At 40.6% G+C, this 23,633-nt stretch overlaps 2 protein-coding genes across 2 annotated transcripts in view; both read left to right on the top strand.

Annotated features, from left to right (window-relative positions):
- The first annotated feature begins 319 nt into the window (after window positions 1-319).
- The window catches only part of LOC124259312 (integumentary mucin C.1-like), a 36,224-nt gene continuing 12,910 nt past the window's right edge, over window positions 320-23,633 (top strand). Inside the window, exon 1 of the mRNA XM_046693420.1 lies at window positions 320-426. The gene's annotated coding sequence lies outside the window, so the exon portion shown is untranslated. The remainder of the gene's footprint in view (window positions 427-23,633) is intronic.
- LOC124259311 (cell wall protein DAN4-like) lies at window positions 4,614-13,185 on the top strand. The gene is made up of 5 exons (XM_046693419.1): window positions 4,614-4,637; window positions 8,187-8,361; window positions 8,707-8,933; window positions 10,621-10,872; window positions 11,255-13,185. The coding sequence occupies exons 4-5, from the start codon at window positions 10,662-10,664 to the stop codon at window positions 12,382-12,384; spliced, it is 1,341 nt and encodes a 446-aa protein (XP_046549375.1). The 5' UTR covers window positions 4,614-4,637; window positions 8,187-8,361; window positions 8,707-8,933; window positions 10,621-10,661; the 3' UTR covers window positions 12,385-13,185.

Below are 23,633 nucleotides of genomic sequence, written 5' to 3'. Positions count from 1 at the left end.
AATTGTTTCTTGTTACCTAGGTATTGCCTGTTTTGCCCTTATCTATTGCCATTTATTGGTCGGAATAAAGGGGTGTCCTCTCTACGTGGTGTTATGTTTTTAGACCCGTGACGTAGACCCGATACCGCGAAAACCTTAGTATCGAATTGTGTGAACACGTGCGGAACCAACTCCGCCTTGGGACCAATTGAAAAACCATACCAGGGAGCGGCATGGTTGACAAGACCCATCATGTAATCTAACTCCACTCAAAGACGTTAAGTAATTCATCAGTTTAAATTGAAGGGTAGAATTTTGTCGCCTCCAGGGACATCGGGATTGCACACAAGTTCGATACTTATTGCTGTTATCTCCCTGTGTACAGTTAAACATACTACGCTGTGAGATGAACTGTGTACAGTTGAAGCTTGTCTTTGTGGAAACATCGTGAGTACAGTTTGTTTTAAAATGAAAACGGTGTATATCTCAAATATATGCAAGTAGCATACGGTTTAATATGAACAAACTTTATGGCTAACAACTTCTTTTATTTCGTGAGTGCGACGTTTCCATACAGATTCTTGTACCGTTACAACGTGTGTCACGGTACAAGAATCTGTATGGAAACGTCGCACTCACGAAATAAAAGAAGTTGTTAGCCATAAAGTTTGTTCATATTGTACTTCTCAACTTCTAAACTGCCATTCAAAGAAGTTAGCATACAGCTTATTGTTTAAATATAGATTCAACAATATTAATGATTTCCATTGCTATGTAAGTTAGCCACTGAATCTGTGAGTCTATGTGTGTGTGTGTGTGCGCGCGCGCGTGCGTGCGTGTGTATGTACGTGTGCGTGAGCTACCCCAAGCTTGGCCATGTTGTGGCGGGTGCGGGGTTGTACCAGGGAGAATAGAAGATTATCCCTGGTTGTACACTCTCCGCCCGAGATCGGCCCGATCCCCAGTGTCAAATTATACCTCAGTTGTTCAACAGTTGAGCACGATCGCTTGTCAGAACGTGTTCCATTGATCTGGCAATAGACCTACTCCGGTGCAATTTCATCGTGCTCAACCTTTACGATAAGTCCTCAGACATGCCAGATTCAACCAGAGGCAGTTTAACAGGATTGTCTTCAGTGACAAGTTCAAATTGCATTTTGCTGGGTACAGAAGTGGCGCAAGAGAATGGAACGTCACGCCCAGCCTTGTGTTCTTAAGGTTGACCAATTTCGAGAGGGTTGCGTAAATGTTTGGGGAGATGTCTGTGCCTTCTTTGTACGACCTCTGTACGACTTGCGCAAATCATTCTGCCTTCTTCGAGCGTTCAGAGGCGTCCTAAATAGTTTTAGAAGGCAAAGAGAAGGAGAACGATAGCCGCCCTGTGTTAAAAGGGTATAAGGTTGACCGATTTCGAGAGTTCAGTGGAAAGGTTTGGGGAGAATTATGTGCCAACGGTCGATCTCAACCGACTGTCGTCCAGGGGAATCTTGTTTCCATCAGGTTTAGGTCTGGGTAACGTGAAGGCCAGTCCATGACATCAACACCGTTGTCAATAAAAAGTTGCTCGTCAGAACCGCAGTAGAGGACGTAGATGATCATGGTGAAATGTCGGTCCAGTGCCATGTAGCAGTACGAATGACAGAAGGACTGTGGTAAAAACCTGATCCCTATACGCCATGGCAGTCATAGATTGTTAAATACGTTAACCTTATATCTGTCAGTCTGACTGCTCCGATGCGAGAGATTAAAAGACGTTATTGGCGGACTATCCTTAGTGTGTCACAGAGACCCTGGAACGAATACACCCAATACAGTCCATGCAAGAATATGTGGCAAGTCTTGATTACTTCAGTTTTGAAAAAGAAGAAATTATCTTTATGAATATAATCTATCGGGCAAAAGAAAGTTATCACTGTTAAAGTAACTGTCAAAAAAAACCAACCCAAAACGCTTGTATAGGTTTAAACCCAAGCAGAAAACATTCGCTGAAACAAACGTCGGTTCAGTCTGTTCAGTCTGGCAGAGTACGAGTTTTTCGACGTAGATGAGAGCGACTGGCGCCAAACTGCGTTCAAAACGTTCAACCGTTCGACGGAGAAGGCGTCATGGTATGAGGCGGCATTTGTGGCCAGAGAACAAGCAAAACATTTACAAATGCAGTAGGACTAAGACTAAACCATGTTTTAATCATGTAAAGAGAGAGATACTTCACTACTATGAGGCAACAAAAATAACATATTTCCAGAAATGTCAAAATTCAAAGTTTTTTGCCAGTTTTGGTCATCGTTTCATACTCTCTTTGCAGAAATTTAAACCCAGCCTTCTAATTTGGCAGCAAAACAGAATGTCTATTATAACATAGCATTTATTGTTTGTAACAGGTTAGTAGTTTGTATTACAGATAACATTATGCACATGTTCTTTCTATCTTACCATTGTATTTTATACTGTATGTGTACATCTGTATGATTCTGCAGTGAAACGCAAATGCTGAATTTAAATTGCAAGATAATTTTCTTTCAAATGCCTATCAAACAAGCGATCCTCTATTTGGTACATGGCAATTCTACCTTTCCATGGTACTTTAGACAGTATTTCTGCAGTGAACTTAAACTGTACATGATATTTCTTGAAAATATAGATTGCCATATAAGACTCTTTGCTGATGACACTTCACTTTATGTTATAATAGAAGATCCCACCGATGATGCTATGCGCCTCAATAAAGATTTAGAAAGGATTTCTCAATGGGCAGTGCGGTGGCAAGTTAAATTCAGTCCTTCTAAGACTGAAAGTATACAGTTTAGTAAAAGACGTTCCATAGTGAATAGTCCGAGATTATTTATGCAAAATATTCCTATAAACGAAGTTTCCGAGCAAAAACATCTAGGTCTCTGGTTTCAAAAAGACGCAAATTGGATTGCACAGATAAATTCTCTGTTTGATAAAGTTTCACCAATGATAAATTGTTTAAAGAGTTACAAATATCGATTATCAAGAAAAACACTATATGTTATGTATAAATCCTTTATTCTGCCATTATTTGATTATTGTAGTTGTATATGGGATAACTGTACAGTTAGCCAGGGCATCAATGCTTGAACAATTGCAGCTTGATGCACTAAGAACAATATGTGGGGCTACAAGGGGAACAAGTCATAATAAAGTATATTCAGAAACTGATCTTTTACCTCTAGCAGAAAGAAGGCGCATTCAGAAACTGACCCTATTCCATAAAATGATACATAACAAAACACCAGATTACTTAAACAGTCTCGTGCCAGAATCTGTCTCTGTTGCAAACCCATATAACTTAAGAAACTCTTCAAATTTGCAGAAAATCCCTATAAGAACTACTTCATATGCTAAATCATTTTTGCCCAGTACTATTGAACTTTGGAATTCTTTATCTGAAGAACTCAGACTTATACAGTCACCAAGTGAATTTAAAAACAAGATTACACTATATTGTAATACTTCATTCGGATTTGATATCAACATTGGAAACAGGTTCTGTCAAATAATCCACTGTAGACTCCGATTAGAATGCAGCGATTTAAATGCCCATAAAGTAAGTAGATTTATATCCGATAACCCATCATGTATTTGTGGTGCCGCCTTCGAGGACACCCTTCATTATCTTTTCATATGTCCCAATTATGATGCCATAAGAAACGATTTATTTTATTTCAAACATGGATATAACATAAATGACGTTTTGTATGGTAACTTAGAATTACCTACATCTATAAATCATGATATTATCAAATCTGTACATACCTTTATTACCAGTTCAAAAAGATTTAATCTGTCTTAAGTTTTCATCTGTCCCTTTGCAGAACTAAAAGTATTTGTGGCTGTGTGGATGTTCATATTCATGTATATTGTATGCTTATTGTTATTTATGACACCATGTATTTTTGTAATATTGTTATGAAATGTAAAGTCGCATAAATGTTGTTTGTTTAAACTGGAGAGGCATTAATATAAGCGTGTTTCTGTAATAATTCTTGTTTGCCGATGCACGTTTCGGTATGAACAATGTATCAGCAAATAAATATGTTTAAACCATTTGTATGCAGAAGGGATGAGATATCCCTGGTCTCTGTTGATTGAGGGCTTTTGTCTCCGGATTTGAACTGCTTCTGCAAGTTTTCTTTTGGTGAAGTCCTGATGGTTTTTCGATAATATCTCTACTTTGTCCCAAATTATGTTGTAATAAGTCTGCAGTGAAAAGTAAATGCTGAACTTAAACTGTACATGATATTTTTTTCAAACGCTTATGGAACAAACGATCCTGTATTTGTAACATGGAAATGGGAAATAAAAGAAAAAAGCAAATACTCCAGTTATTACGAAAACCCATAATGAGATTATGAAGATTCTCTAACATTGTATTATAAGAGTAAAGTATAATTATTATTTTACCAGATGGAGCTCCTGTGTGCAGCTATCGGTTACCTAGAGTAAAGTATAATTATTATTTTACCAGATGGAGCTCCTGTGTGCAGCTATCGGATACCTGGAGTAAAGTATAATTATTATTTTACCAGATGGAGCTCCTGTGTGCAGCTATCGGTTGCCTGGAGTAAATCATGGTTGTTTGTATCGGATACAGCTTATTTTACGCACCCTGGTTGTTTGTATTAGCACCTGTAGTAAGTACCGGCGTTGGATTCATATTTGGTTGGACTTAACTCATGTAAATCAGTGGTTATCGAGCAGAAGGTAGGACAATCCCTGAACTAGAGTAGAACATAACCTGAACATAACCTGACAATATGGCTGCCACAAGCAGGAGTGAGTTTTGTTTTACGCCGTTTTTAGCAATATCCCAGCAATATCACGTCGGGAACCACAAGTGGGTTTCACACATTGTTACCATGTAGGGAATCGAACCCGGGCCCCGGCGTGACGAGCGAACACTTTAAGCGCTAGGCTACCCCACCACCCCGTCACCGTAGCCAAGTGTATTACTTCAACACAGAACTATGTTTCAGATGGTTCAGCGTTTCTTTCCTTAAAAGAAAGAGAGAGTCTTTGTTTCTTAACAACTCAGTTGTCAAATCGACGATCATCAAAGCCGTCAATTTATTGATTCTTTCAAAAGAATTCTTAACTGTATTTTTCTTCTTTTTTCTTTGCAATAGTAAGCGACATGCGAGTTTAAAATATCCTGAGAAATAAACAAATGTGAGCAGCCATACACGAATTGTATTCGTAATCTCATGAGAACAGTCCAGCATTCAGAGTGTATTGTAAGGACAGTGATCAGGTGTCATGTATATGCTTGTTGTTTAATGACACACTCAGTATTATACCAACTGCCGCATTGCCTATATTATAGGGCGGTGGGGTAGCCTAGTGGTTAAAGCGTTGGCTCGTCACGCCGAAGACCCGGGTTCGAATCCCCACATGGGTACATTGTGTGAAGCCCATTTCTGGTGTCCCCCGCCGTGATGTTGCTGGAATATTGCTAAAAGCGGCGTAAAATCAAACTCAGTTAGTCAGTCCTATATTAGACGCTGAGTCGACCTGTAATCGATCAGTGACTACACCAAGTAGGACCATACATTTAAAACACGAATTTAATTAATTAATTTGTCCATCTATATTGCACTAAATTCACACCGACAGCATGCTCACAGCGCAAACAGGATAGAATTTAAGAGTCACTTGTAAAACACAGAGAAAAGGTATGTCTTTAGATTTGCTTTTTAAACGTGTGACTGATGTGCAACATTCCATCTACCGCCCTTCCATTATTAGAGGGGCGGTGGGGTAGCCTAGTGGTTAAAGCGTTGGCTCGTCACGCCGAAGACCCGGGTTCGAATCCTTACATGGGTACAATGTGTGAAGCCCATTTCTGGTGTCCCCCGCGGTGATGTTGCTGGAATATTGCTAAATGCGGCGTAAAACCAAACTCAGTCAGTCAGTCCATTATTAGACGCCGGGTCGGCGTACATTCAAACCTCGGTGCACTTTCCTTACACCCACGAATCATGGTTCCACAAGGGTATGACCCTCTGTTTACCAGACCATGCTTAGAGGCTGAGGTCAGATATAGGTGTCTCGGGATGATACTGGGCAAAATATGGAAAACAGAAGGTCATGATATTTTCATCACTTAATTGAAAACTGTTATAATGATAAAGGTCTTGCCATGAACAGTTTTCCCGTCTATTTTCATAAGACAACCTTTTTACATTTTCAGCAGCCATCCGTACTGTTTTCCATACAGCTCCTTTCTTTTCACCTTAGAGCAGAGAAGTAGGAATGAAGCGCTCAGATGTATTGTCTTTACAGGTGTCCTCCGGATCGCCAGAGTTTCCCCGTTTTGTATCGAGAACTAATTAGTTAATGAGCATGGGTAATAGGTATGTCACGCCTGAATAATTGTTTGAGACGAGGTGACCTGGGTATGGTAGAGTTCATAAATTTTGTTCAGAGGGGGACAATTAGTGTACCAAAGGCACTGAGAACAATGGGGAGTCTGACGACAGTGTACTTGGGATGCAAGCGACACATTTCAAAGGGGAGGTCCGCATATTTAGCATGCTTTTCCTGAATCTTGCCAATCACATTGCTGTCAAAAGGAACAGAAAATTCAATGATATTTAAATTCATTGGCTTATAAAAAAGGACAAGATCAAACTTGCTTCACTAAGGGCTTTAGCATTGCGGGGAGAGCTTGGCAGTAGGAAAAATAATGTGGTTCAGATACTGCGAGACAGGCTATGGTTCACGCTGACGTCCACGCTGCTGGACTTGTCTATGACTGGACCACAATGAAGTAAAATCAAACCACGCATAGGTGTATTTTCACGAATTTAATCTGCTATCTTTAAAGTGAGGTAACACATGTTATTCTGGATCAATTTCACAGTATTAAAGGTTAAATGTTTGTTGACATGAAAAATATTTGAAATTTCATAAATCAATATCACATATGCGTTTCTTTTTTGAGAGTGTATATTTCACAATGTGGGAAACATATCCGCCGTATGGTTTATTGATCTTTATTCGGTATAAATACATGTATACTTCAACAGGATGAATTTTACAGTGGTTTATTATCGCCACTTGCGAGGTTGTTTTCGTCTTCAGTTCAGTTGTTTCTGTGTAATAAAACATATCAGTCTGACCCCGGGTCTCTTAAAGACATCGACTAGAACCCTTGGTTCCAAAGAGGCATCTACTCCACAGCAGGGCTACATAAACCCATTTGGGGTATCTCCTAACGCCACACTCAGTAATATTCCAGCTATATGGTGGCGGTCTGTAAAAAATCCAGCATGGACCAGACAATCCAGTGATCAACAGCATGAGCATCGATCTACACAATTGCGATATGATGGCATGTGTCAACCAAGTCAGCGAGTCTGACCACCCGATCCCGTTAGTCGCCTTTTACGGTACCAAACAAGCAGGTTCAGGCTCATAACGCCGATCTTTCGACCAAACTTCACGGTTGAGTGGAAAAAAAATGGTTCAGGCTCAAAACGCCGTATCTATTCAGACGTAAATGCCACCCTTCCAGGTGGTTGTTGCTTCTTATCCCATCCGAGTTGTGGTGGTTCCATATCGTTCCACTGCGATATGTTTCCTTGTGCGACGAGTTCACCTTATCAAAACATCTAGAGTAGATTATCCGCAACCCTAATTACGCCTAATCAGAACCTAACCTTCAAAGGAAACCGCAGGTCGGCGTCCTGAGACTAGTGGAAAATCGAAAGGTCGGCGTCCTGAGACGACACCAACAAGCAAATACACAGTAACATTGCTGTTTTTCAGAAACTTGTTGAGGATTTAGAACTAACACATAGTGTAGTCAATGAGCTTTCTTTCATGCTTCTTTACACTGTCGTTCAGTCCATAGAGCTCGTATGTATTGACCACAATTTTTGAAAAAAATTAGGGTCTGCATTCTCGGGATTCGAACCCAAGAGAAACATGCCCTGGCTGAGCTGAATACTACCAAAATAATTGTGGAACTCTAGTCTCTCAAATAAAATCATTATAAAATTGTTTTTCGTTATTTATGTTTTAAGAATATTTTCATTTCAGAAACTGAGAAAGTGTCAATTGTAGACTAATTTGCCGATATTGTGTTTTGGGGATCTGTATGAGAGAGAGTTTCGACTTAGAACCTGTTTGTACTCGTACCCCTTGTGTGATACTACATCCCCATTGCCTGCCGCTTGCAGGCACACACGCAGCCAGCTATACAGCTCGGTTATTCACGTACAGTTCGACCGCCGTATCATGGAACACAGCCTACGCTACCTGCTCCCTCACCAGGGGTCACCTCATCACGGTCGACAACAACGTCACCATCAACGTACTCAAGTATATCCGTGCTCAACCGGAGGCCGCAGCTGTGTAAGTCGTCTTGAAATACACGTTATAAATAGATGGGATAGAGGTGTATTATTCAATAATGAGTGAGTGAGTGAGTGAGTGAGTATGGTTTTACTCTGCCTTTAGCAATATTCCAGCAATATCACGGCGGGGGACACCAGAAATTGGCACTTTGTACTCATGTGGGGAATCGAACACGGGTCTTTGACGTGACGAATGTTTCCTTCGGCAGATATGAAATTTAGAATGCGTTGAAGTCAGTATCAATTTTATTTTCATGTTTGCAAATACATGTAAGTACAGGTTGAATATGAGAAGGAACGATTGTCCATGCACCTAAGTCTCTATTATACTTTCCTGGGGCAGGTCAAACGACATCTGGATAGGTTTGTACAACGCTGCACCGACGTCGGACGTCCCTGTGTACATATGGGCTGAATGCAAACACCTCGACGACAGCAACACCGTGTGGTTTCCCGGGGAGCCCAACTTTGTTCAGACTGACCGCTGCATAATTACCTCCCCTGAATACGAGTGGAAGACGAGGAATTGTAGTGAAAAACACGCCTTCTTCTGTGAAACCGTCCTCAACGGTAATTACACCACATTAGCTGCAATCAGTGTGCGAATTAGTTTCCAAATAGTGCTAGCCAGTCGGGCTAGCAATGCCTGAGAAAATAATGCCCACAAAATAATTCACTAGCCCGAAATTTGCAATTGATTACAAAAATAGATGAGAATAAGATATTGTCGGCATGACACGGTTTCATCATTAAGCTGCTAATATGATGAACATTTTTATCAGGCCATAATCTTGCATGATTTGAAAGTCTGAGAGAGTGTTATATTTACAAAATGACCCCATGAAAAGTCACTGTGTAGGGGGCGGTGGGGTAGCCTAGTGGTCAAAGCGTTCGCACATCACGCCGGAGACCCGGGTTCGATTCCCCACAGTGGTTCAATGTTTGAAGCCCATTTCTGGTGTCCCCGCCGTGATATTGCTGGAATATTGCTAAAATGCGGCGTAAAACTAAACTCACTCACTCACTCACTGTCACTGTGTAGATTTACTAGCCCGACTGGATTTGTACTGGCCACGGGCTAGCGGGCCAGTGGCTATTTCGCACACTGGCTGCAATTGCTGTCACACACAACCACCTCCATCATAAATCTGTATTTCATATAATAAAGGTACGCTATGTTCTATGTAGGCTGTTTACTTTAATCCCCAAACATCTGAAATGGTATCTGGATCTATTTCAAAGTACAAGAAACCATGATGATCTTCTGTCGCCCACTTGCACAAAGCGATCTTAGCTCTACGACGATTGTAACTATCATACAACATTGGCTTAAGATAGTCGTAATGCTAAGATCGCTACAGGCAAGTGGTTCCTGGTCATACCCTTGCAGAGTAATGACAAATGTGTACAGGACCTCCAGCAAATTAGTCACTACACTATATAATATACTGTATGATACATGCAGATATAAGTAAAGAGTGTTTACTTATAACTTCACTATGTTCATTCTACCGTTGATAATGGTAATATCCTTTACATGCATGTGTAAAGAGTGTTCATATTGCTAATCCATTTGGACATATATTATATATATATATTATTTGTTTCGTTGTGTTATCATGTAGCGATTTGTATATTATATGCTCTTATCCTTAATTCTCAGTTTAATAGAAATAGCAGAAGCAATCTAAATTAGAGATCACAGTCATCAATATTTTAGTAACTACTGTGCATTAACTGTCAACGGCAAGGGAGTTAACTGACTGTAAGTCTCCAGTAATCTCCATTCCCCTGGCAAGCAATCGACTGAAGTCATTCCAAGGAATCACGGGTATTTTAGTAATAGTGTGGCATCAGCTTAAAATCAAGGCAGCGTAATGCCTTGTAGCTTCTTGCCACACCTATTGCCAAACACTCATGCTTCCCTTGAATGACTTCAGGCGACTGCTTGCCAAAGGCAAGGGGCATTATGTATACAGTCAGTTAACATGAATTATACAACGGTTTTAATCAGGGCCGTAGGTAACTTTTCTTAATAGGGAGGGCACTATCCACATTGAAAGATTGTTAGATCAATACTTTGATGTACAAAAAATAATCTGTAAAAAGATTCTAGGGCTGCCTACGGCCCTGTTAATGAACTCAAATGGGCCGTTAAGTTCGCTCCATATATCATCATATTTTCATCCGAATCGATTCATGATACATAATTTGGCTTGATTTCTTATGATTTAAATAATCTCTGTTCTGTGAACAGTTGACTGTACCTTCGAAAAGCAAACTGGACAAAAATGTGAAATGGGTGGAGTGCTCTTGTCAGAGAAGATGTCGGAAGACGCATGCGCAACTCGTTGTCAAGAGGACATGGATGGAAGTGACGTCTGTTGGGCGTATGAATACAACCTCAGCTTAACACAGTGCAAACTTTTGTTTGGGTCTGATCCTTATATATGTGAGACACTACAGGAAAGCAAGGGTTTTACCACAGGCAGAAGACGATGCTTCAAATGTAGGTTTTTGACGTATTCTTCCAATGCAAATATTAATGCAAACCTGTAAAGAGGCGGATTACCTTTCACTGACGTTTCCTTGCCCTGGCGTTTCCTTCCATGACGTTACATTGCACTGATGTTTCCTTCCATTGACGTTACATTGCACTGATGTTTCCTTCCATTGACGTTACATTGCACTGATGTTTCCTTCTCTTGACGTTTCCTTCACATGACGTGATGTTTCTTTAACTGACGTTTATTCAATTAATGTTCCCCCGCGCGCTTCTTTCCACGTTTCCTCCCCTGACGTTGTCTTAAACTGACGACTCCTTCCATTAACGTTTCATTCGCGTGACGCTCCCTCTCTCTGACATTTCATTGACGTTTCTGCCACTTCAGTTTCAGACATTACCGGATCCGAAGTAGCAAGCCCTGTTGATTTATATCCTGGTTGCAGCACAACAGAGGTGACGACTTCAACTGAAACACCATCTACATCCGTGGAAGCTACAACATACACATCGGCAACGACATCAACAACGCAAACCAGGAGAGTTATGATATCTACACTCGAAACAACAGCAACAACAACAACCACAATACCAGCAACAACATCTGCAGTTACAACATCAACAACGCCAAGCACGACAGTTATGATATCTTCACTCGAAGCAACAACAACAACAACAACAACCCACATACCAGCAACAACATCTGCAGTAACAACGATATCAACATCGCCAAGCACGACAGTTATGATATCTTCACACGAAGCAACAACAACAACAACAACCACAATACCAACAGCAACATCTGCAGTTACAACATTAAATCCAACATCAATGCCAGAAACAACAGCAGATACAACTGTGGCACCCATTAAGTCCGAAACATCAGCAACATCAATAGCTACAACGCAAGATGCAAAGACAACGGCAGAAACGACTCTGGAAACAGCATCTACAGCATCAGACAGCGCCGTTACAACCTCAGTTACCCCTACCGTTACCACAACAACTGCTTCATCTCCGATGGCTGAGGTTACAACTACTATCACGGCTAAAAGAGACACTGACACTCCAACATCTATCCCCGGTTTTTCAACGACTGCACCTTCAAACAATGCCACAGGGACATCCTACTCGCCCACTCTCGACACTTTTCTGTCTCGACTTGAAGCTGTTCAAACCAGTTCCACATCTGCCTCTACCCCGACAGTTATCTCCCCTGGTAGGTATGTCTACGAGGTGTGTGTGGCGGTGCAGACGTTCACCGTTGATGAAAGAAAGAAGCGAACAGACGACATTGTTACTGACCTGACCCTGGACAAGAAGAACCTCTCCTCGTATCGGAGGAAGAAGTCCAGTGCTGAAGATGAGCGTCCGTCTGCCCAGAGCGTGGGAGGAGGAGTAGCCATCATGCTGCTCGTTACGGCAGCTCTCATCATCATCCTGCCTGACTGCTCCAGCATCTTGATGCACGTGTTGCGCGTCCACAAGAAGAAGCAACTTGCGCCTGCACAGCAGTAGCTGTTGATTAGACAACCTTGCAACTAAAACAAAAACTGGGACACTGGCTGCTCACTTCAGTCTCCGCAGGATAATTTTCATTGCTAAAAACTTGGGGCTTTAGGGATATGATAGACAAAATATAATGAAAAGAAGCCCTGATAATTTCTTCATCTAGACCTGCCACATATTCGCGAATTTCACGTTCATATGGACGACACACGGGTTTAAATCTTTGTGGTCAAGACTCTGTGTTAACTTCAAGTAGATTCCAAATGTTGAACCTCTGCGTGTGAGATGTTGGATAATCGAAGTATCTTGTCTGTTTAATGACAGATCAGTTATTTTTGTGTGCGAGAGGGTTATGCAAAATTTTCAAAAATAAGGTAGGAGGGGAGGGGGAACCTGTAACAAAATTGACACAGCTCAAATTCTATTTTTCAAATATTTGTTATTCATTTCTTATGAAGGGGCGGTATGCAGACTGCCACATATAGTTTGTGGTGTTTGGGATGATGCGAGGGTCCGACGGTAAATCAAGGTGGATGGTGGGTGAAAGCTAACAACGGTACAGGTCGCTCTCTCCCACCCAATCAGATCTGCTTATTGTAATTGATACTTCTTATTGCCTAATCAGAGTTGGATACTGTGATTAGATACTACTCATTGACCAATCAGAGGTGGTTGCAGTGATAAGATACCACTCATTGACCAATCAGAGGTGGATACAGTGCTTTAATACCTCTCTTTGACCAATCAGAGGTGGTTACAGTGATTGGATACCTCTCTTTGACCAATTGAGGTGGTTATTGTGATTTGATACCTCTCATGGACCGATATATGTAGACTCCGACACATACCAGTTTATACAAGGGGCATGTAGATGCAAATTTGACACCGCTAGCGTTTATATTGACCACAATTATGTTTTTCAAGGTGAGTTTGTTTAGCAAGGGTTCGTGAAACACATTTATATACAGCTGTGCACATAAATGACATGAACAAAAAGGTGAATGATTCTAGAAAGTGGACATCTTGGTGCAATATATCTATAAGATTGTGCAAGATTTAGGCAAGTTAAAAGTTATCAAAATTCACAAAAATGCAAAATTTATTAACATGAATTCATAAGGAAGACAGTTATGTTCAAGCAGACATATTTGATGAAGCATATATTTACAGCTCTCATAAATTTACCATTTATGTGTACGATAATACATTGAATAGACGTGTGTGCACTATACCATGACTTAGATTTCAATGTGTCATGGTACATACTTTATATTTTACTTGTATATACACACATACATCGAAAAAACATGTTAAGCATCCCAGCATTTTTGGATGTTGGGGGAACTCAAATGATAATCTAGTAACCTTGAAATAGTATATGTGCGGCAAAAGGGACAGATATCAAAGAATAAACATTTGGCAATACAAGAACACCAGCATTGACGAGTTCACTGACACGTTCATTGCAATACCGCATGATGTGCAAATGGGGTAATTGTTTTGAAAATTCATACTGCATGAAACTATAGAGCTGACAAGTTTATCAACTAACATTAGATGGGATTCACGTGGTCACGTGGTCCCAATGATGGCGGTATGCTTGAATTCGCTCCGTGTTTGAAGTGATTAAAATACAACACAGAAGTCAAATTTCCAGTTGCAAGTTGTGCATGGTGTTCATAACATACCCATACTCAAGTAGAGCGTCATGGGTATTCCTATTGAGACCTGGAGAGCCAGAATAGGAACATTTTCACCCCGAATGCGAAGGAGCTCGCTACGAAACCCCGTTTTAAGAAGCCCAGGCGGGACACGCTTGTGCCTGAGACTGTTTACACTAACTTTTACACTGTTAGCGTTAGCGGGTGACGTGGAGATGAATCCAGGCCCACCAAAAAAGGTTAATGATGCCCAGATACAGACATGGCTTTCTACAAAAAATGTTGCAGGTGACGTAGTAACAGATATATCCCAAGATGCTACTACCCTTTGCGACCTCGCTAAAACGCTGACAATCATTCAGGAACAAATTACCTCCCTTAACCGGAAGTTTGAGATGTTTACATCGGACTACAACAACAAACTCGCATCGCTGGAAGGTGAGAATGAAACACTCAAATCACAGATCCAGATGATGGATCGGAACGTGGACTCTTTGGAAGCTCAATCAAGGCGGAATAACTTGATTATACACGGTTTAAATGATAAAAGAGGTGAAACATGGGAAGAAACCGAAACAAAGGTACGACATTTTTTATCTGAGGAACTTTCATATGAATCGGCAGATGATGTTGGAATCGAAAGAGCACATAGACTACACTCAAAAGCAGGAAATCGGCCAGTGATAATCAAATTTACTTATTTCAAGGACAAGAGTAAAGTTTTTATGGCTGCTAAGAAGTTACTGAAAGGTAATAAGATATATCGAGTGGCTGAAGACTTTACCGAGAGAGTGAGGAATATCCGTCATAAACTATTCCCATTCATGAAGAAGTCAAGAGATGAGGGCTGTGTTTCATTTATGAAGTATGATAAACTGATTATAGATGGTGCAACTTACGTTTATGATGAAGCAAAGGACAACATCAAAAGATTGGACATCAAAGGCATTGGGATTATAGAAGCTCTGAACCTTCCAGCAATACAACTGAATCAACTGGATAGGATTTTGGTCGAGGCCCCAACTATACTGAGCAAAAGGACCTTTCTTATTTTCAGCATTCCCTAACAAATATTTGTACTTGGAATGTGCATGGTCTACTCTCAAAACTAACTTTCCCTGATTTTATAAACTTTTGCAAACAATATGAAATATTTTGTCTCATAGAAACATGGCAGATTGAATCAGTTAACATTAATCTAACGTTTGGTGAATATGTGTGCTTCATCAGTGATCCCATAAAATTGTCAAAATATGGTAGACACTCCGGTGGACTGGTTGTTTGTGTTAAGCGACATTTAGCGACTTACTGTAGAAGAATATATGATCACTGGCAAAACTGTGTGTTTCTTAAGATCGTTGATGAATGTGCCACTGAAGATATCTTCTTTGGATTCTTATATATTCAACCGGAAACATCCTCATTCTACGATGACGCAGAAGAAAATGGAATAGACTTATTAGAAAAAAGGTTATTACATATTTACCACGATTTTAGTGACGCTTCTTTGTTTATACTCAGTGGTGATTTCAATGCAAGAACCAGTAACCAAGTAGATTTCATTATTGATGATAATGCAGATTATCTACCCCTTCCTGATGATTATAAGTCGGATTCCTTCAGTTGGCCCAGAGGTCCATGTGATACACTCGTAAATTCCTATGGAAGCCAGCTTCTAGATCTTTGTAAGCTCTTTAATGTGCAAATAGTTAATGGTCGTACAAAATCTGATTCAACTGGTAAACTCACTTTTATATCCCACACGGGAACAAGTACTGTAGATTACTTCCTTGTTTCAAGTCAACTCTTTCATAAAGTTCTGGATTTAGAAATATGTGACCGCAAAGAATCAGACCACATGCCAGCTGCATGTACAGTAGCGTCAATATTCAGTAATACTCCAATGTCTGAGAACGAGACTAAACTTACACTAGTCACGAGATACCGGTTACCGGAGCCAGCATCATCAAGCTACAAAGAACTTTTGAGATCTCCCAATATCCTGGAAGATTTTCTTACAGTTTTACAGTCAGATATCAATGCAGCTGTTAATAAACTTAATGCTATTCTTATCTCATCTGCCTGTACAGCGGGAGGTTTCTGTGTGTCTACAAGAAGAAATAATAATAATAGACAACCAGCTTGGTTTGACAGGGAATGTGATGAACTTAAACATGATAAATACAGAGAGTTGAACTTATTTCGCAGATATACTTGTAAGAAAAATCTGCAAAAGTATGTGGAAGCTAGAAATAAATTTAAATCAACATGTGCTAAGAAAAAGGAAAATCTAGGAAAACAGTTGTCAGATGACTTGTGCCAGGCTGCTAGATCTGGTGATTGCAAGAAATTTTGGAACATTTGAAAACGCTCATTTCGAAGAAAAAACGAACATTTTCCAATACCCGGAGATGACGGAATTCCTCCTGAATTCTTCAAGTTAGGACACTCATCATTGTTGTGTTTTCTAAATCCATTGTTTAACTCAATATTGAGTACTGGCATATTTCCTGAATCTTGGAATACTGCAATAATTATGCCATTATTTAAATCAGGACCTTCAGCTGATCCCAACAATTATAGGGGTATATCGCTTTTAAATGTATCAGGAAAAATATTCACATCCATCCTAGATAAACGTCTTCGTGCATGGACTGATCTGAATGATATATTAACAGAAGCTCAAGCTGGCTTCAGACCCGGCTATTTCACAGTGGACAATATATTTACTCTGCAAACTCTCTGTTCTAAATACCTCTCAAGACCAAAGGGACGATTTTTCTGTGCCTTTGTTGATTTTAGAAAGGCTTTCGATTATGTAGATCGTTCAAAACTTTTATATATATTGTTAAAATCAGGTTGCCATGGAAAAATGTACAATCTTCTGCATAATATGTATTCATCTGTTAGATCCTGTGTAAAAATTGGAAATTGCAAAACTGATATGTTTTTCACTAGTTCAGGTGTACGGCAAGGATGCATTTTAAGTCCGCTTCTTTTTATTCTTTTCATTAACGAACTTGCCGCAGAAATTCATAATAAATGTAAACATGGTGTTTTTATATCTCCAGATATTGAGGATATTATGATGTTATTATTTGCAGATGATATTAATATGTTCTCTTACACAATCATTGGTCTCCAGCAACAGTTAAATGTTCTTCATGAATTTTGCACGAGATGGGGTTTAAGTGTGAATTTAGAAAAAACAAATGTTATTGTCTTTAGAAATGGCGGTGTTTTAAAAAAGGAAGAAAAATGGTACTATGGAAATGTAAAACTTAATTGTGTTTCATTTTATAAATATCTTGGATTGATATTTTCCTCAAGGTTGAATTGGGCAACAACGTGTAAAAGTTTGGCAACACAAGCATCTAAGGCAGCCTACTCTGTTTATAATTTATTCAAAACTAACTCTTTTATCTCTTTCCAAAATGCTTGTACCATCTTTGATTGTAAAATAATGCCTATTCTTTTATATGGATCAGAAATTTGGGGTATGGCGTATTTTCACTGTATAGAAAAGGTACAAACTACATTTTAAAACAATTTCTAAATCTAGGTAAATTTGCTTCTAATAAGGCTATATATGGAGAAACTGGTAGATGTAATATGTTTGTGTTCAGCAGAATAAGAGCAGTTAAATATTGGTTAAAGTTGGTAAAAATGCATTATTTAAGGTATCCTAAACAGTGTTATCTTTTTTTGAAATTACAAGATGATATTGGTAAAGTTAATTGGGTGTCTAACGTTAGATTATTACTCTTTTCTACTGGATTTTCCTATGTATGGCTTGCCCAAGGGGTTGGCAATGAAGACTGTTTTATATCTCTTTTCAAACAGCGCCTATGTGATATTTTCATTCAAGAGTGGTCTATGTCCATTAGTACTTCTAGATATTTAGAATATTATGCCTCTCATAAGTCTTTGCTAGAACCAGAATTGTATATTTTAAATTTTCATGATAAATCTTTGATAAGAGCTTTATGTAAATTAAGAATTGGTTTTCATGATTTCTGTGTAAATAGGGCACGTAAACATGGTATTTCTACAGAATGTAAAAGTGATTTGATCTGTTCTAATTGTAATACAGGCGCTATAGAGGATGAGTTCCATGTCATGTTTGTATGCACCCAGTTTCTAAGTTTGCGAAAAAAGTATATGCCATTTCTTCCACACACTGTTATAGATAAACATTCACTGTCAAATTTGTTAAATTCTAAGAATATTATGACCATAAAGTCTGTAGCAATGTATCTCAAACATGTTTTTACTGTGCGTAGCCATAAATGTAACCATGTATGAAACCATATGTTCACGTGACTTGCAAAGTATTCTGTAACAACAATAATTGTAATGTAGGCCTTAAGGAAAGAATTACTGAATAAACTGAATCTAACATTAGATGATGAGGTCACACAGGGTGTTCACGAGAGTTTGGCTGACTGACTGTCTGAGTTTGGTTTTACGCCGCTTATAGCAATATTCCAGCAACATCACGGCGGGGGACACCAGAAATGGTCTTCATACATTGTACCCATGTGGGGATTCGAACCTGGGTCTTCGGCGTGACGCATTAACGCATTAACCATTAGGCTATCCCACCGCCCCCGAGAGTTTGGAGTCAGCAAGGCGTACCTCCTCCATTTTCCGCATGACGTCATCAACCCTTCGACTCATACCCCAAACAAAACGTTGAAAGAGAACAATGGGTATTCTGTGCCATTCCTCATGTAATGCTTGTTCCAATTCTCTCCAGTTCTGTACCGGAGGGTCTCTCGCCCGCACACAACAACCTAGAAGGTCCCAAATGTTAGGCGTTGTCTTCAGCGGTTGATGTTGCTATGTAGAATCCTGGTTTGCTGCCAGGAAATATGGTGGTCAGAACTTTTTGGTGAGGTCATGAGGGCAGATTTCATGTCAGATATTTCTACAGAGGCCTTGTGTTCTTGAATCCTGGTGGCTATGGGGAGTGATGTCTCTCCAATGTTTTGTCTCCACCGTTGAATGACATTTCAATTTTCATACACACATTCTCTGAGGATTTGAGTCATGGGTGGGGGCTTGGTGCGTGCGATGGTGTGTGTTGGGGGTGGTGTGGGGGTGGTATGAGGTTGTCAGTGGGACCTCTTACGTTGGCATATAACATGTGAAAGTGAAAGTGTCGTCTATTTTGATTGTTCAGGGCCCCGTTTCACAAACCTCTCGTAAGCTTAGGATCTGGTAACTTTCCTCGTACCATTAGTACCTCCTACACTGTAACACTGTAACACAGGAGGTACGAATGCTACGAGAAAAGTTACGAGATCTTAAGCTTACGAGAGCTTTGTGAAACGGGGTCGTGCTGATCTGGGGACTGGTAGGACCTTGGTATGGGATGCTGACGAGGATGGTTGGGCCAGACAATCCAGTGATTGACATCATGAGCATCGATGCATGCAAATGGGATCCGTTGACACGGATCAATAAGTCAGCGAGTCTGACCATCAGGTCCCATGGGTGATAGGACAGGTTTGGGCTTAAATCTGTTTGCTCAGTGACAAGAGGTTTCCGTATGGTTTTCTCCACAAGATGTTTATTGTATCTGTTGAGGACGGCTTGTTGATATGCCTCAACGTATTCCAGCCTAAGTAAAGAAATCATAAATTATGTCTTGTGTTCTTAGCGAATACAGCCTGTCTGCCCGGCTAAGCAGTTCAACTGCATGTACCTGTAATGTGAAATATTGCCGGTCGGATCAATAACTGAAATTACTTAGCATACATTCGTTTTTATAAAATTGCTTCAAATGACAGTCTCTTACACCGTGTGTATGTGTTCGTTGGCTATATTTATGAGTGCAGTTTTACGCCAGGTCTTGAATCTCACCGTATTTTTGATATCATATATATCGACACGAACCGATAGCTTATATTGCTCATCAGTGTCTCGGAGGGTTTGATAAGACGGCTTTGAAACCGTACCCTTGTAGGATTCCAACCGGGTCTTCAGCGTGACAAGTCAACTGACTCCAAACTCTTATTATTGAGAGTGAGTGAGTTTGGTTTTACGCCGCTTTTAGCAATATTCCAGGAACATCAAGGCGGGGGACACCAGAAATGGGCTTCACACATTGTACCCATGTGGGGATTCGAACCAGGGTCTTCGGTGTGACGAGCGAACGCTGTAACCGTTAGGCTACTCCACCATCCCTATTCTTGAGAAGATGAGGGGATACACCACCACCACCATCATCATCATCATCATCATCAAGCTGTAAGGTGTTCCAAATAAAGATACAAAGGAGCAACCTAGGCAAGAGGCAACGTACCTGATAGTCAGACTCGCTGACTTGTTGATCCGTGCCAATGGTGGAAACATCGTGATGTGAGCACAATTAGTTTATGCAAGCATATGCAAGTAGAATACAGTTTATTCTTAAATATAGATTCAACAATATTCATGATTTACATTTTATAAGTATAGTAAACTAGTCGTATGTATGTACATGTATATATAAATGTGTGTGTGTGTGTGTCTTATCGGGATGCCAGAAGAGGCAGTGGAACAGGATTGTCTTCAAAGACGGGTCACAATGCACACATTCTTGTGTTTTTAGCCCCAACCCCCCCTTACACTGCGCCGCGACCGTTTTCGTGGCAATCTTCGAGCGTATTATGCGTTCTTTGAGGTTTCCTTTTTGTCTTCCTTCTGCCTCCCCTGTACAACCATAGGCAACCAACGGCAACCAACGGCAACCAACGGCGAATATTCAACGATGCTTCTGCCTGCTTTCCGACCCTTGAGTACTCTTTCAGCAATCTTTAGCGTTCTCTGTGCGTTCTTTCAGCGATGTGTGGCGACTGTTCAGCATCTTGTATATCCTGGGTATATAAATACGTGGTTATATAATTCCACCATAATTTTTGTTCAAGTAGGCAAAGCGAAACCATCTCATTGCGCCACAACTGGGCATGAACAATTAACTGCTTATGTATACCGTTTTTGCAAGGTCAGCAAGCAATGACTTTTAACCAGACAGCCATTGCCATCCTAACAAGGAGGATAAATAGATGCAGAAGAAGAAGACTGAGACCCCGTTGTCGCCGGACGAAGGCACAGTGATTGCTCAACGCATGGTACTGGTTGCTCAAAGAACGCACATGGAAGGCAGAAAGAAGGCAGAGGTATCGCGCCGGTTCACGGAACTATCACATGGCGTCCTTTCGTCGAGCGTCGGCCGACCGTTGTGCGTTCTTCCTGCGAGCAGGGCGATGCTTCTGCCTCCTTTTTGCCTTGTTCGAGCGTCATTTGTGCAACTTCTCGGCGACCGCTCTGCGTTTGTTTTGTACATGCTCAATATAGTCAGTGTAATGTACAGGGTAATCGATAATAATTACCCTATATAAATATTTTTACTATTTATGACGTATTTTGGGTATACTAATTCCCGCGGTATCAGTTGCACTGTCCATGTAGTGTTGTTCCGTGCCAGTGCACTGCAACATATAGTTTACCGTGATCTTAAGATTACGAGAGCTCATACCGTTGGAATACCGAGGCAGAGGACAAACGGTTCAATGAGCAGTTAACTTTGCGCAGACAAGCAGATGCCTACATCCGAATAATGACCAAGTAAGCTGCCGTTATACTTCGCAATTTTGGAACTATGTCCAGGACCCCGTTCCTCAAAGCGATCGTAGCGCTACGACAGTCGTAAGTCTATGTTAAAGTATGGGAGTTACGATCACCTTTGCGCTACGATCGCTTTCTGGAACGGGGCCCTGATCTCTGGAGCTATCTCTGGAGCTATCTCTGGATCTCTCTCTGGAACTATCTCTGGATCTCTCTGGAGCTATCTCTGGATCTCTCTGGAACTATCTCTGGATCTCTCTGGAACTATCTCTCTGGAACTATCTCTGGATCTCTCTCTGGAACTATCTCTGGATGTCTCTCTGGAACTATCTCTGGATCTCTCTGGAGCTATCTCTGAATCTCTCTGGAACTATCTCTGGATCTCTCTCTGGAACTATCTCTGGATCTCTCTCTGGAACTATCTCTGGACCTCTCTCTGGAGCTATCTCTGGATGTCTCTGGAACTATCTCTGGATCTCTCTGGAGCTATCTCTGGATCTCTCTCTGGAACTATCTATGGATCTCTCTGCTGAACTGGGTTGACCTTACTATTTTGAACTGTATTTAGTCTGGAACTGTGGAAGATATATGTATGTTTGTGATGATTGTGTATAATTCTTGGGAATGGTAAATAGGTAAGTTTTCTTGATTGTATGCTATATGAATTCCACATTATGCCAGTATTATTATCTGTATGAATGTACTGTATATATCATAATTACCATACCTTTGTATATATGTATATCCTCTTCTCAAATACTTTACATCTTATGTCAGTAAATCGAGACGATTTAAAAATAAAAGAGGGGATATTGTAATGTACAGGGTAATCGATAATAATTACCCTATATAAATATCTTTACTATTTATGACGTATTTTGGGTATACTAATTCCCGCGGTATCAGTTGCACTGTCCATGTAGTGTTGTTCCGTGCCAGTGCACTGCAACATATAGTTTACCGTGATCTTAAGATTACGAGGGCTCATACCGTTGGAATTAGTATGTAAAACAGATCCAAGCCTTCTCTTCACCTCGTTCCATCAGTCTACCTGATGTGGCGTAATTTATGTAGCGACTTTGGTGTTGACTTGTGCTGCCTCAGGTAAGCTACGTCTCGACATGGGCGCCGCCATGTTGTGACGTCATAGCGAGGTGTTTTAGAAGGTTTCGTATCCAGGATTTACGTCACAATAGAAATAACGGAGACGAGAGATTCTTCGATTAACGGTTGAAGGAGATAGACGAATCACTGAGAGTTGGATGGTTGCATCTCCATCGTAGGGAAGAACACCATGAATAACCTGTAAGTTTACACCCGGCTTGCTGGAGGCACTCTACTCAATGAAGCGCATGTAAAATATTTCTACTGTTGTAACTATATATAATTGTACTGTACCTTATAACTTGTAGAGTAACGCTTTGGGCGGCGCGATTGCATATTGTCTTTACTGTTAGAAGTTTGCTATAATTGTATATAATACATTTTGCTGTTGGTAACTTTTATGACTTGTGAAATTATTTACTAGTTAAAACTGTTGTGTTGCTGTGGCTGGAAGGGAGAGATCCACATACCCACAATGTCGTAGTACATACCTCTCCAGCCACCCCGTCGACCGTTACAGTCACCATGGCGTTATGTGCTGTCCATCGCGATGTCTGCGCCTTCTTTGTACGACCTCTGTACGGCCTACGCAATCAGTCTGCCTTCTTCGTGACTGCTTCGAGCGTTCAGAGGCGTTCTAAATATTTTTACAACACACAAAGAAGACAGAACGGTCGCCGTCCTGTGTAACGTGGGTAAAAGTTTGACCCATTCCTGGAGGGAAGCGAAAGGTTTGCGTAACATCATGTGCCAGCTGTCGATCTCAACTGAGTGTCGCCCAGGGGATTCTTGTTTCCATCAGGTTTAGGTCTGGGTAACGTGAAGGCCAGTCCGAGACGTCAATAAGAAGTTGTCAATAAGAAGTTGCTCGTCAGAACC

The sequence above is a fragment of the Haliotis rubra genome, unplaced genomic scaffold, assembly GCF_003918875.1.
Source record: "Haliotis rubra isolate DU_JTF1 unplaced genomic scaffold, ASM391887v1 Scf717, whole genome shotgun sequence".
Lineage (NCBI taxonomy): Eukaryota > Metazoa > Mollusca > Gastropoda > Lepetellida > Haliotidae > Haliotis > Haliotis rubra.
This window is presented reverse-complemented; position numbering and strand designations above follow the sequence as displayed.